This window comes from Gekko japonicus, unplaced genomic scaffold (genome assembly GCF_001447785.1).
Source record: "Gekko japonicus isolate JY-2015 unplaced genomic scaffold, Gekko_japonicus_V1.1 scaffold592, whole genome shotgun sequence".
Lineage (NCBI taxonomy): Eukaryota > Metazoa > Chordata > Lepidosauria > Squamata > Gekkonidae > Gekko > Gekko japonicus.
This window is the reverse complement of record NW_015160226.1, coordinates 369,422-384,482: the sequence shown is the minus strand read 5'-3', so window position 1 is coordinate 384,482 and position 15,061 is coordinate 369,422. Positions and strand designations below refer to the sequence as shown.

The 15,061-nt window shown below is 42.9% G+C and overlaps 1 protein-coding gene across 1 annotated transcript in view; it reads right to left on the bottom strand.

Annotated features, from left to right (window-relative positions):
- Positions 1-13,789, bottom strand: part of LOC107110998 (dystrophin-like) — a gene marked incomplete at its 3' end in the record, with an annotated part of 565,691 nt that extends 551,902 nt beyond the window's left edge. The window contains exon 1 of the mRNA XM_015411878.1: positions 13,449-13,789. Within this exon, the coding sequence (XP_015267364.1) occupies positions 13,449-13,521 (73 nt within the window). The remainder of the gene's footprint in view (positions 1-13,448) is intronic.
- Between the last annotated feature and the right edge of the window lie 1,272 nt (positions 13,790-15,061).

Genomic DNA, 15,061 nt, shown 5'->3' with positions numbered 1-15,061 from the left:
GAGAGGGATTGAAAATAAAATACTCAATAATGTAATGTCCTTGTATAAAGCTAAGGTGAAGCCTCATTTGGAATAGTGTGTGTAGTTCTGGTCACATTACCTCACAAAGAACATTAAAGCACTGGAACAAGTACAAAGGAGAGCAAAACAGGATTATAAGGGAGTTGGGGCACCTTTCCTATGGGGAAAGGCTGGAGAGTCTGGGACTTTTCCTTTTCCTTTAAAATTTTATTAAAACAAACAAAAATACAATACACTGTTATAGGATATACAGATTTAACAATCGTGCAAAAAGGACTCTGTATCTGAAGGGGATCTCCCCACCTTTATGATAGTTCATTCCCTCCAAATAATAAATAAGAGGCATCCGCTTGTCCAAAAAATGAGAGAATCTGAATCAGTAGAGTTAACCATTAAAGAGACCTTCTCCATAACCATAAGAGCCTAAGTTTTAACCTCCCACAATGTTAAAGATGGAGGTTTGTCTTTCTCCCAGTTTGTTGCAATACACGAACGTGCCTTTGCCAATGAACTTAAGCTAGAAAAAGAAGATGGCTAAGTGGAAATATGACAGAATTTTATAAAATTATGCATGAAGTGGAGAAAATGGATAGAGGGGGGGCTTTTTCATCTCTCTCCCATAATACTAGAACTCAGAGGCATCCAATGAAATTGTTGGGGAATAGATTCAGAACAGACAAAAGGAAATCCTTCTTTACTCAAGATGTAATTAAATTGTGGAATTCACTGCCAGAGAAGGTAGTGATGGCCACAAGCATAAATAACCTAAAAAGTGGGTTAGACGGATTCATGGAGAAGAGTTTCATCAGAGACTGCCATGGTGTCTGAAGGAAGCCACCATTCCCGGAGACAGCAGACCTCTGAATACCAGTTCTGAGAGGCAGGGGAGGGTTCTCAGAACTGTTTGCTCTCCAGGGCAACTGCGTGAAACAGGATTCTGGACTTTGCTATGATCCAGCAGGCCTCTATGTTCTTAATCCTAAAACAAGTGAACAGAAACAATATGTACTCAGCAGAACAGAGAAAGAGAGGTTCTGAAGGTAAGGTGTTGCTACCCTTTTAATATTCTCAGAGATATTTATGAAAGGAAGGCATCTGCTTGGGAAAGGATGGATGATGCTCAGTCTTGGCCCCAAGAAGGAAGAGGTGAAAGATAGGGCAGGAAAGAATTCTGATAGCTCAACATTTTAGAAGTGAGCAGAAGGAACACAGTACAAAGCAATGTCTCCTCTTATGCATTACAGCATTGCATCCTAAAAGCTGTTGCTTGCTTACTCTGTGGTCTTCAATAGCCTTTAGCTTTCCACAGGGCATGGGTAAAGTGACACTGCTTTTAATCAAATCTCTGGTCCCATATTATCAGGAGGTAATAACACACTTGCTAAAATGCTTTCTAGGAGTTATCTACAGAAGAAATATTTTAAAAAATATTTTAAAAGAAATATTTCTCTGCAAATAGCTACAAAAGAGCCCCAGGGCTCATATTCAGATGATATTCTAGCAGAAATGATAGTTTACACACCAGCTTTACTGTGTGTCAAGTGGCAAAGAATAGCCTGCACTTCAGAACAGCAACACAAGTCATGTTATTTGTTTTCATATGCAGTTTGGCTTTGGACTAGACAGTGTGATTGGGAGCCAAAGAATAATTCTTTGGGAACCCATGTATATAGAACTACATTCCACAAATTAGATGCAAGGAAAAGGTATCAACCATGGTGTACACAGAGTTTGTGTATGGTGGAGTAATCAGAATCTTACTTTCTCCAACAACTAAGCCTACTAAACAATTGATGCAGTCACCATAGCTGGTGTACAAATCATGCACATATCACTGTCCACTGGATAGTCATCAAAAACAGGCTAAGCACATCAGAAGCCAGAGTAAAAGAGCATGCATTGGGCTCTTCTTCACAGCATTTGGTATTCGCTCATAACTATTTATCTTCCTCTTGCCAGATCCTTAATTGCCCTGTGCCTGTGAAGTTGACTCATTCTCCTGTAGCTTTCCCATTGATAGCTGTCAACCTGTAGAAAGGCACTTTGAGCATGTAAACAATACAGACACAATTCCGGTAACTTTGACATGAATCCTGGGGTGTAGGGCATTTCTCCACAGATGCAGGATATAAGAGATATTCCAAGCACATGGGACTGGACTAAACCTTCAGGCCCCTTCCAACTCTGTAAGTGTACAATCCCATTGTTGCTATGTTTGCAGTCCGCTTGACAACTGACCCATCAGTTCTTCTGCAATTAAAGGTTAAGTCGTCTGCAAGCGGAGTACTCCGCAGGCAACTCAATAGAAAATGGCAGGTTTTGACCACTGTCATATTGTATTCAAGTTTATTTTAAAACATTTGCTATAGCTTCACATTTGATTTATGTATGAAAAACAGGTAACTTTTAGGGACCAAAGTATGTTGTCAAGGAAACATCATACAGGTAAGAAACAGCTCACAGAAACTGAGATGATTTAAACAGCATGCTATCTTGTTCCTTAGTAGTAAGTTTACCTCAAGCTATTTTAGTTGCTCTGTCCTTTCCCTCAAAACAAAGAAAGCAAGGACACCAAAAAATGAATAAAAACCATAGAAGAAAGTTCAGCTTTGTAATGTTTTTCATTAGTGGCTTCCCAACAGCATCATGGCTAACCTTTGCAAAATACAATCGGTCCCATGAATCTTTGATTTTAGCTTGAAAAGAATTGGACGACCTCATTCATGGGTAACACTTTTCAGTCTTCGCTAAAGAGACATAGGAATTTTGCCATAAGAAGCTCCAGTCCCTAGTGGTTATGTTCTAGATTCAAGGAGCTCTGGGGAAACAGTTGAGGCAAGTGCCTTCTCTGTTCCATAAGAACAGTCTTCTCAACTCCAAATATGAGCTATTTTCTACATAACACAGAAATGTCTTGTTACCTCCTGCCCTTCAGGCTCAGGTTTGCAGGGTGGTGTGTGTGTGTCAATCGATCGATAGATATTGAGGAGATGGTTTGAGGGTCTTCCTGGTTCTATGGTGAACTCTCTCTCTCTCTCTTATTTGGTGTGAACTCTTTATTGATGGATGAGCCATTATGACCAATGCTGTGCCATTGGAGTTGGTAATTACAGTTGCTTCTTTTATCCCCCTTTGTGGCTGGGTGTGCCTATTAGGCAGAAACTTGCAGCTGATGCCTGGCCTATATGCAGCTGTTGCATTTGGGCTTCATGCAGCTTTTAAAGAGCCCTTAACAGGACAAAAGGAATCAATCCTATTTGTGGTATGCCTCACAGCTTCCATATAAGGGGTTGGCAGGGAAAGTGCCCTTGATACAAGGTGGAATTGCTTTAGATAAAATGGTAAGTCATGTAACAAGCCCCCAAACTGCTGACCTCCAAGGTGCTGTAACTTAGCTCGAGCAATTTCAAAGAAAAACAACTTTTTCCTTCCCTATCCCCGAAATTGCATTTTGGCAAAATTACTTGGCTGAATGCTTTTTCTTACAGAATTCTAATCTTAATTCATTGGAGTGAAAGTCATACCTCTTCCTATTTGTGGAACTAATCTTTGAAGGTGATCCAGATTTCAGATGGAACAGAATTCCTTTAGGAGTGCAGCAGTGTGAGGAACTTCACTTGCAAATGCTGAGAAATATAAGTTAAATACTTCTTCAAAGTAAGTTGTAAATGCTTTGGATATACTGTCAGAGCTGGCACATGCCCCAAAGAATAATGTACATTCTGTACCAGGTTGCTGGGATGCCTTTATTCAGGCTCTGATTACAGCAGGACTTTCCCCTTGCTTGGGGACGTCTGCCAACTTCAGGGACATCCACCAAGTGTAAATCAAGATAAACAGCTTTTAAAAAAGCCCAGCATGCCTAGCCAGTGACACATGCAGTGCTACATGGCTCTCATTTGTTGACCATGAGTAGCTTGTAGTATGAACATATGCAGTCATTAGGCACCTGTTCTTGTAAATAGGCTTGACTAATCTAGTCCTCAGCAGAAAGACAATAGCAAACAGATTCTTGGTACTACACTGGATACTACTCCCAGGATTCTTTGGGGTTTTTTGAGATGCATTTTTTTTGCATATGCAGTAATGTTATAACATCAAAACATTGTAAAAAAGAAAAAGAAAATAAAGCATACTGTGAGCTATAGGGGGAAGGGGGGGGATGAAGAAACAACACAAACATGTGGCGTCAAAACCTACCCACACAAAAAAATGAAAGGAAAGGAACTTCATGGATGAGTAATTGCACGGAGAAGGCTACATGAAACCTCACTGCCTGTTTTGTCCCAATGTTATAATGTTGCTATATTATAATGAAGAAAAAAAATCACATCATAGCACAATCAACATTACCCTTTAAAAAATTAGCGGATTGATGAGGGGACAACATGAGGGGGGGCAGGAGGGAGGTAAGCATGCAACACTGATGACAAAAAAGGAAAGTGGAAAAAAATTGAAATCAGGAATCCCTCACTGGAAAACTGCAAGTTCAGATACGAAAGGGGGAAAAAATAATGGAAACATTGGATTTGGAAAACATGGGATAACAGGGCACTAAATTCAGATCTACTCCTTGGGAGGCAAAAAGTTGTGCGGAAAGTTTTATGAATTTCGGTTATTTAAGAATGCCGATGTCAAAGTTTGCACTTGTGTGGAAATGGTCTGAGTTTTTTCAACATGTCAACTCCATTCACAAGAACAATAAAATCTCACCACACATATTTCACATTTATCACTTCAGTGATGAAACTTGAAGCTCCTATATTTCATGAAAGGGATGCTTTTCTCAAGCAGGATAAGACAACATTTCTGAGCAAAACCAAGAATTTGCAGTGCTTAAAGGATTTAAGGTATTCAACCTTGATTCTTGATGAGAAAGGTGAACTCCAAATGAAGTAAATAAATAAACCACTAGCTTCTCATATGGTAGAAGCTGATGCTTGTGAGCCCACTACGGAGGCAATCCTAAGCATACATAATTGAAAAAAAATCCCTTTCAAATCAAGATGACTGTCTTCTGAATCTATGGGAAGTGGGGGTAAAGAGTGTTTGCAAGTGAAGCCAGTTCTAAAGTTCCCTTTAGAAAAGTGTCAAATGCTTATTCTTGACCACTCAGCAAGACCTCAGCTGAGTAATTCCAGATGCAGCACAATATTTAAAAGCAGCTTTCCAGCCTCTTTGACTCCAAATACATGTTAATGCTATGGTTATGCTCTGAACAAATACACAAGGGGATAGTGTAAAGGCATCTTTTATGTATCTTTCAGTTCTTTTTATTAGCCTGCAGGATTACACAACAGTGATTTCTATTTCCACCTACCCTAGCATGATGAAAGACTTTCAGAGAAAACAGAAATGCAGACACCAGTGTTATTCATCACTTCAACATATACTTCCTAGTTGTTAATGTTAGTATCCCATCAACATGGCAGAACAGTTGAAAGGGGGGCAAATAGGGCTCATTTGCCCATTGTCCCCAAAACAAAATGCATAAGACATAGTAAACAAAAAAATGGCATGGGTTGAATCCTACCTGCTTTCCCACTGGTGCAAGAGGGACCCATGTGGCCAAAAAGTAGGATGCAGTAGCAGGGAGGAAGTAAATCAGGCAAGACTGCTCTTACTTCCTCTTATGCCAGTGGGAATGCCAGAGGAACTGCCAGTAGGCCAACCCAAAATAGAGAGGAAAAGGTCAGAAAGACCCTCAAGCCCTCATGTAAATGAGCTTTGCTGAGTAGATTTTTAAAACACTAATAACCACAATAATTTTCTCCATCATTCAGAAAGATTGCCAGTCCCTCTGCAGTCAGAAATTTCTTGACCAGCAGAACTGTACTTCAGTGTCTATATTAGCACAACACTTGAAGTGGATTGGGATTTTTTTTTCCCCCAGGCCAAACCATCCTGTTACTTTCTAATGGGCACAAAAGTATCCACTTGTTAAAGGGAAGAGGATGAGTGTAGGGTTTCCAGATCCATATCGGGAAACTCTTGGAAATTTTGGTTGGGGTTTGAGTAGGATAGGGACTTCAGTGGGGTACAATGCCATAGAGTCCACCTTCCAAAGCAAACATTTTTTTTTCCAAGAGGAAATGATCTCTGTAGTCTGGAGATGAGCTACAATTCTGGGGATCCCCAAGTTCCACCTGGAGGCAGGCATCCCTAAGAGTGGGGCAGTTTAAAACCAAATGAGGTGTAATTTGAAACACAGTAATTGCCTTCTCCAGGAAGTCAAAACAAACAGGGGTATTCACACCATTTATACATGAGCCCATTCTGATGTCAAGCTCAGCTAGATAAATCTAGACAGCATTCTATCACCTAATGGAAGACAAAGAGAAGCCATTCAGTAAACACAAGGTATCTTGGTAGCAGCATCTCTGCTGAATTCCAGGAGAAAGAGCAATGCTAATACTGTAGAACAGCCAGCCATAAAACTCTCATTGCTGGGTCAAGATAGGACATTCAGGCTGATAAAGTTATGTGAAAGGTCTGCAGGACTCAAACACTGCAACTTCAAAATGGGATGGTTTGAGTAGGAAAGCATATGTTCTGGATATGACAAAGACAACATTTCTTCATGCCGTAAAGAACTGAGAACAAACAGCTTCATTTGGAATATTGTATACTCAGATGGCACAATCTCAAAAAGGTCAAAACTGGAATATGTGGAGAGGAGAGCAACCAAAGAATTCAAATATCTTATGTGTGAGGAAAAGCTAATATACTGTGGACTTTTAGTGCAAAACCCAAAGATGATTGGGGGTGGCATGATATGGAAAAAGTACCATTTTTAATAAAATGGTAGATTCAGGATAGACAGAACTAGTTACCCATATAACATAGGTGGCTTGTCTAGTTTAGTTACCCAGAATATAACAACAGCACTGGCTTCAACCTATTCTCCATGAGCATTTCTATCAATGGATATTAGCCCAGATAGCTTTGAGATAACTATTAGTATCCATTGCAAAAGGGCCAGAAAGAAAGTAGAAGAACGTTTGTTTCATGTCTTGTGTGCTGGCTTCTTGAAAATATCTGACTGGCCAGTAATGAAAAAAAGATACTGATGGGCCCTTGGCATGATCCAGCAGGGGTCTTTTTGTATTAAATGTTATGTCCTATCCAATTATTCCATCTGGTGCCATAAGGGTAGCTAAGCACAGTAAATAAATAAACAGAGAGGTTTGGTTCACAGATTACTTTTGGCTACTCTACCTTACAGAAATTGCCTACTTAATGAATAAATGCAATGTGCAACTGGGAACTCATGGATTCTGGCTACCAACATCTTTTGTCAGTCACTAAAGCTCCAAATGACACCTTTTCAGCTACAGAAATTCTGCCACTGAAATAAATTACATAGCTCAGGGGAAGAGATCACTCCCCAAAGTTGCTAGTCTCAGAAAGCAAAGTCATGCAGGAGCTGATCCTTTCATTATACATGTTAACTTTCGAGTAATCGCCGACGTGGGGATTCAGGGGCTTGCCCTTCAGTGGCTTGCCTCTTTTCTCCAAGGTCAGAGACAAAGGGTGACGATTGGGAACAGCAGTCCCGGAGACATCCTCTAAAATATGGGGTGCCTCAGGGGGCGCTGCTGTCCCCGATGTTGTTTAACATCTATATGCGCCCCTTGCCCAGATTGCCCGGAGGCATGGGCTTGGGTGCCATCAGTATGCCTATGACACCCAGCTCTATCTGATGCTTGGCGGCCAGTCGAACTCCAGCCCAGAAGATCTTCACCAGGCGTTGCAAGCTGTGGCTGGTTGGCTCAGACTGAGTCGGCTGAAACTAAGCCCAGTGAAGACAGAGGTCCTGGGCCTGAGTTGGTGTGGTTCGGGGTTGGGGCTCTCTCTCCCGACCTTTGATGGGGTGCCAGCATCGAAGGTTAGATGTTTGGGAGTGCTCCTGGACTCCTTGCTAACCATGGAGGCCCAGGTGGCAGCCACTGCAAAGTCGGCCTTCTACCATCTTTGGCTGACTCAGCAGTTGGTTTCCTTCCTCGACTGTGATGGCCTGCCCACAGTGATCCATGCAACGGTTACCTCGAGGGTAGACACTCTCTACATGGGCCTGCCTTTGTCACAAATCCGGAAGCTGCAGCTAGTGCAGAATGCGGCAGCCAGGCTTTTGATGGGCCTCCCTAGGTGGGAGCCCATCTGGCCTGTGCTGAAAGCACTGCACTGGCCGACAATAGCGTACTGGATTCGCTTCAAAGTGCTGGTTCTTACCTTTAAAGCCTTATATGGCCAGGGTCCGACATACCTAAGGGATCGCCTTTCCCCATATGTTTCTCCAAGGGCACTATGGTCAGGGACGCAACGTCTGCTGGTGATTCCAGGCCCCAAAGATGCCACGTATGCTGCTACCAGAGCCGGGGCTTTTTCAGTGGCGGCTCCTACCTGGTGGAATAAGCTCCCGGAGGAGATCCAGGCCCTGCGGGACCTTGCGCAGTTCCACAGGGTCTACAAGAGGGAGCTCTTCCACCAGGCTTTCGAGTAGGAGCCACCACTACCCCCACCACTACCTCCACCACCAACAACAACTGAGTTGGGTAACATCGGGGGGTGAGATGGCCCTGTGTTAAATGAACTACAGCACTGCGTGGATCTGATACCACTGAACTGGGACTGCTATCCCCAGGAAGCCATCTTGTTACTGAAGACTTTCCTGAAACATCTTGAGCACTTTGTATTGCTGTAACTGTTTTATCTTATTTTTAACTGTTTTAACTATTGGCATTTATGCCCTATCTGTGAGCCGCCCTGAGCCCACTTGCGGGGAGGACGAGCTATAAATTTAATTAAAAAATAAAAAATAAACATCAGTGAACTCAGTGGGATTTGTTGGCATGGGCTATATAACTCATTTAATTCCTTTGCAGATACTCTTTGGTGGCATTTAGCTATTAAGGGAAAATAAAGAGATAAATACTTAAGGAAGCCACTATATGTAATGCCGAAATATGGGGGCGGGGGGGGGAGAGAGTCTCTCCTTGAATAGTACAGTATCTTTTATCCAATGTGTACTTGATACATATTTATCCAAGGAGCTTAGGGCAGCATACATTGTTGTCTCTTTTTGTTATCACAAACACCCCCCGTGAGGTTAGGCTGAGAATGTGTGACTGGCCCAAGGACACCCAGGAGCTTCATATTAGAGTGGGAATTTGAACATCGGTCTGCAAGATCTTACATCACATTGGTATAGTAGAAATGGACTTCCAAGCCCTCTGTTACTCTCAGATGTCCTCACTACAGTAAATACTATTATGAACCCTTCTACTGTGGCGTAAACTAAGGCCGTGGTCATTTTGATCGGGTTTCACCACTGTTCCCTCTCACATTTAAAATTGCTGATCAGACGCCCGCATCCATCTCCGGCACCCAAGTGGGCTCACTTATGGTTCCCTAGTGAGTTTTCCTACACCTGGAAAATCAAGTACTTTCCGAATATTTGCGCTTTGAATCCATGATTTCACCAATCTGGACAGCCATCTCTCGCAATGATTGCAATTAGGTTGCCTGAACGTACTTCTTGCGATGCCCCCCCCCAAGCTTCTGTTGCTGTGCACATGAGCCATCCTGCGCTGAATAAGTTCAATATATAAACGTTCAAGCTCACATACAGACTCCAGTGCTCAGTTGTAGGTTGCCAGTTAATTTTGTTCGCTGTTGGGGGGGACGTGTAAAAACAAGGGAGTATGGCAAGTCCCAATGGGAGCAGTGATTCAGTCATGTGTATATGCACATGTGCAAAACCATTAAAAAAAACCAAACAAGCCACACGGCTGCTTTAGCAGTGTGGCTATCTGGACGATGCCCAGGGCCTCATTGTGCGATGCAAGCAGTTTAGGGAGGGATGTGTTATCACCCCAATCTGAAAGAAATATTCCCGATCAAATCTATAGTGGTAACAAATTGGGATAAGCTTGCTGTGTGACCACGGCCTCTCATTTAGTCTGATGCATAAATCCATAGTTATTACTGTAGCCTTTAAATAGGTTTCTTTGTATCCTTTCCCATCCAAGAGCCACAGAAATATATGTTTCAGTCTTCAAAATTAGTCAGTGACACTTCCGGACAATAATATAATACTGGATCAGAAAGCTATGCTGGAGAACAAATCAATGGTCCTCTCCTTGTCCAACTCTTCCAGCCTACAGTCATGCAGTTTTTCATGTCACAAGTTCTGGTTTCAGAGACTTTTAATATGGCTTTCTTTTTAGTGATACAGGACTTCTTTCACACTCCACAGTTAAGTTTGTGTAGTAGATAAAGAGGAAGCTCAAGGAGCTCAGGTTACAAAAAAGTCAGAGTTTTATAGAAACTTCCTCATATTTGTAGGATTAATGATCCAGGTGCTTATACAGCATTGAATTTCCATGATCATCGGGGTGTCTAGAAGTCTCCACAATTCCAAAACACTTTGCTCCTTCACCAATAGTAAAAGATTGGCCAGGTTACAGACTGGAGATGTATGCAAACATTCCAGTGATCTGGGAGATTCAGTACCTGCCAGAACTTTCTCATATTCAACCCCCCCCCATCTTTGTCACCCTTTCCCATCTGATGTTTGGATCATTTGAAGACTTACTCTTTACAGTCAATGGAGAGGAAGGAGGTAGAAAGTGGGGTAACAGGCAGCAGAAACTGCAGCCACTGTACCTAAGACAGGCCCTGCTGTATCAGACCGAGGATCCACCTAGCTAAGCATCCTGTTTCCCAGTGTGGCCAATCACACATTTCTGAGAAGCCTGCAGCAGGTTTGCAAGCCTTTGCCTGCTACAGACGCCTGCCCCCAGCAACTGATTTTCAGGGCTAAATTTCCTCTGAGGACAGAAGTTCGATTGACCTAAGATGGTTACTAGCTGCTGATACAACTACCATCCATTAATTAAGTTAATCCTTTTGAAAAACCATCTAAGCTTATGATCATCACTGTATCTTATGGCAGTGTATTCTAATAGATTGATACGTTTTGTGAGAAAATTCTTTCATTTGTCTTTCCAGGATCTGTTACCAAACAATTTAGTTGCATGACCACCAAGCTCCCACATCATGCCAGTGCTGAAAGACATGTTGCCAGTCTTCTCTAGCAACCCCAACTAATGTCATTGCTTATTTTGCCAGCACCCAATTCTTAATTATCAATGGTTTCCATACAAATTATTTTTCACTCATTAGTTCCAGACTCTCTCTCCCAGTTTACCAGTACTACAATCTTGTTTTTTTTATCATTTCTGGATCCAAATTCTAGACATGCTTACCTAGAATTAAGCTTCGCTCTCAAGTAAGAATACATAGATTTATATTCCTGAAACTAATCTACCTGAGCCTTTAAAATATGTACTCTTAGAGATCAAATTTTTCTACGACAGTGTAGTGCTGTTGCAATATCCTATGTTTTCTATGGTGTGGATCTATTTGTGCAACCAGTTAATTGGTGAGATGAACCTTGGAAACCATTTTGCTTCCAGTAAATGAATCTGAGGTTTGAGGTAAGAGTCCATAGCTCCTGTAAAGGCTCTCGACTCATCTCTCCCACCCCAAGATAGAAATCACATATTGTAAACTATAGCAAAGTTATCATCCTTATTTAGAAGTGTCCCGATTCTCTAGCAAAACCCAGCAACCTGTGGACAGTAACCTGAGATGTACATGGGACTAACATACCAATATAATTTTGTTGTTAAAACCCTCAAGGTACCCACCAATCTAAGAGTGTAGCAATGAGCCCTCAAATGCATATGCAAAGTGCCATGTAGAATGAAAGAGGATGTGAGGCACAACATAGATAGAAGTTTTACTCTTAAAAGTAAGAATTAAGTGTAGCAAAAGTCCAGTCAAGCTGAACTTTGCTCACCCCAAAATCTAGCAACAAGCTTTAGAAAGTTTCTGGTTGCCAGTGAGAGATATTGTGTGATTTAAATAGGACTTCAGGTGCTTAAATGGAGAGGAAACAATACCTATCTGCACAGTGTTTCATACAGTCAGTTTCATGCTTGAATTGGGCCCTCAGTTACGACACATGGCAGTGAGGAAGACCTGAGTTCAAATCCCCAGTTGGCTATGAAGCTTTCCAGGAGGCTGTGGGACAGAGACTTTTATTCAGCCTGACCTATTTCAAAGGGTGGTTATGAAGAGAAAATGGAGATGGTGCCCTGAACTCTTCTGAGAAAAGGCAGAAGAAGATGTTAGATAACAGAAAGCTACACATGCAGGATGAGCATGGCAACATGGTGTCTGCCCAGACACTGGCTCCTTGGCATTGCAACACTGGATGCCCAGTTTAAATGAAATAACTAACAGTTAGGAATGCCACATAGGTAAGATTTTGGTTTTACACACCCAGCATCAATTAGGCAAAGGACTGGCAACATGCATGCTCCTCTTTATCGCCTTAGCTTCACTGATCTTGAATAGTTACAACCCTCTTCAATTTTACTCCTCTGAATTTGAGTTCTGAAATCAGACAAACTACTCCCACAGTAAAACTCACACAATATGCCTAGGAGAGGAGAAATGACAGCATCATTAATCTCCTTTCTGTTCATCTTGTCAAGTGGATAACTTTTCAAAAATAATTAAGTACCTCAGTACTCTTGTGTGTATTTCCCCTTGCAAAAATATGAATTCTGAATGAACTATAAATGCCTGCATTGCCCAGGAACTGGTTCTTTTCCAAGGCTAAAGTCAGGGAGGCAGCCCAGGCAAATGAAACTTTATCCTGTGGAGAAACATTCCAGCTGCTTCCATTTACAGCTTTAATGGCCTGGCCCTGTTACACAAACGGCACCACAATCTAATGAGTGTATTAAAAGCAGGGGCTGTTGGAGTACACAAAAGCAGGACAGAAAGTCACGTTTGCCACAGCCACACTGGTGCTAAAGCCGAACTCTCACACTTTTGACATGAAGTCAATAACTCAGGACAGATTCCTAAAACCATTGAGATCTACTAAAAAGTTTCAAAATGTCAACAAAATCTCCATCTACCATCTGAGCTGCCTTTCCCCCCTTTCCACAAACACTAACTCATTCTCTTTCTCCAAAAAGAAACTAACCAACAAACTAATTTGCCCCCAACATTCCCTACTCACATTGGTCACCACCATTTATACCTTTGCAAGAAAAGTAAAATGAAATTAGTGTCAACAGTAAATGTTGTTTGACCAGGGGGAGGAAGACACTGAACATGCATATGGCTTTCCACGAGGTATTGCACACACAGCACTAGTACAGTCCAACTTGGCAAAAGTAATTCTGGCAGCTGCCCCTGAGGGAAAACTTTCCTAACAGTCCCTTCTGAACCAGCATTCTCCCTGTGCAAAGAAGTCATTCCCCAATAACAGAAGAGTCGGAGTTTTGTTTCCCTTGCAACACTGCATTGTGCATCTGCAAAAACAGTCAGCGATGTCACCCTACCAGATCTGCTCTTGATAATATCATTGAACTCGTCCACTGCAGAGTCTTCCTCGCGGTGTCCTGATTCAGCCATAGCCCAGAGAGCAAACCGCAAATCCTCTGAGGCACCAAGAAAAGAGAAAGAGAAGCTCGTTCAGATCTGGCCCGGCATGCCGGAGCTGCCGTCAAGGCAAACCAACAGACAGAGACGCACAAAGTTTAAAAGGAGCGGTTTCTGCTTTCTTCGAGCCGAGCAGGGGTGGGAGGAGGAATCCGCTCAGCGCCGCTCCCTCTTAAGCGCACAGCACGGAGCAAGAGAAAGGGGGCGAAGGAGGAAAACTCTCCACCTAAGCAAGCAAAGGGATCACGTTGACAGGAGAGCTGTCAAAGCTGCTCTTCGGATCAGAGGGAACAGGTGCCGAGCTGCGTGCGTCTGCCTTAAAATAGCGGCAGAAAGAGGCTCCCAAAGCAAGGGGAAAGTGGAGGAGAGAAGAACGGGGACTCTCGATAAATCAGTCACCTCCTTGGGAGACTCTCTGCCTTCCGTTCCGACCCAGCCCTCTCCCCCGATCAATGCACGCAGCGCAGGAGCAATTAGAGAGCAAATTGCCCGGAGCAGGAATCAGGGATATGAATGATTTAGCAGCCCCACTTAAGAGCGCTCCCTCTGCGCCGCGGGGAGGAAGGCGGCGAGGTGCGCCCGCCGGACGGAGTCCGCCCGCTTGAAGCGCCGGTCTCGCCCTTCCAGCCCCGGAGAGGAGCGTGTGTGCCTAAAGCTTCCTTCCAAACAGAAGCCTTTTGACGCCCCTCTCTCATTTTGGCCGCCGTTTCTCATTACGACGAGCCAAAAGTAGACTCGACATTTCTTTCAGCGTTGGGAACCTAATACTTGACTTCCTTGACGTTAATATTGATTTGGGAGAGAATCCAACCCCAAAACGGGCAATCCGGGACGGATTATTTGTTTACTGAGCCATTACAAGTATTCTCAAATGCATGTTCTTCTCTGAACTTGGAAGCAATACCCGGCTCCCTATCCCGGACTGGAAATGCTTGCAGAGGGAGGGACGCCCTTTCATGGGATTAATTCATGCTGTTTAATGAAGATTTCTGGGCCGTGGGCACTCCTTAAAAGATCGCACCCTTTTAGTAGAGAAGTGGCTGTAATGGTCTGAAGCAAGATCTAAAAGCAGAGGTCATTCTTATTAGGGCTAGTCAAAATGACAAAAAACCCAAGAAGCTTTTGAGATCTTCAGAACTCCTCTGCTGGGTGCTGGGGTGAAAATCAGAAAGAGAGAATGTTTCTGACCCTGAGACTGGCATGCAGTGATGATGACCCTGAAACTGACATGCCTTCCTCACCTGAAAGGACTTTTCTTCTTCACCCCTCCCCCTTTCTAAAGACCAGGCTGATGAAGAATTATGGAGTAGTGAAGAGCTTTCATACCTTTTTGCATTATTTTGACTTTTGTGTTTCATTGTTTCACACAATAATCCCCAGGCAGAAGCGTGAGAACTATGAAGAGAAAGTAGGATGCTTCCACTGAGAGCTTGGATACTGACCCGTCTCATGTGGAGTAGAGGAAGAAAAAAAATCAAACAAATCACATTTTCCCAGCAACAAAGTATTACTT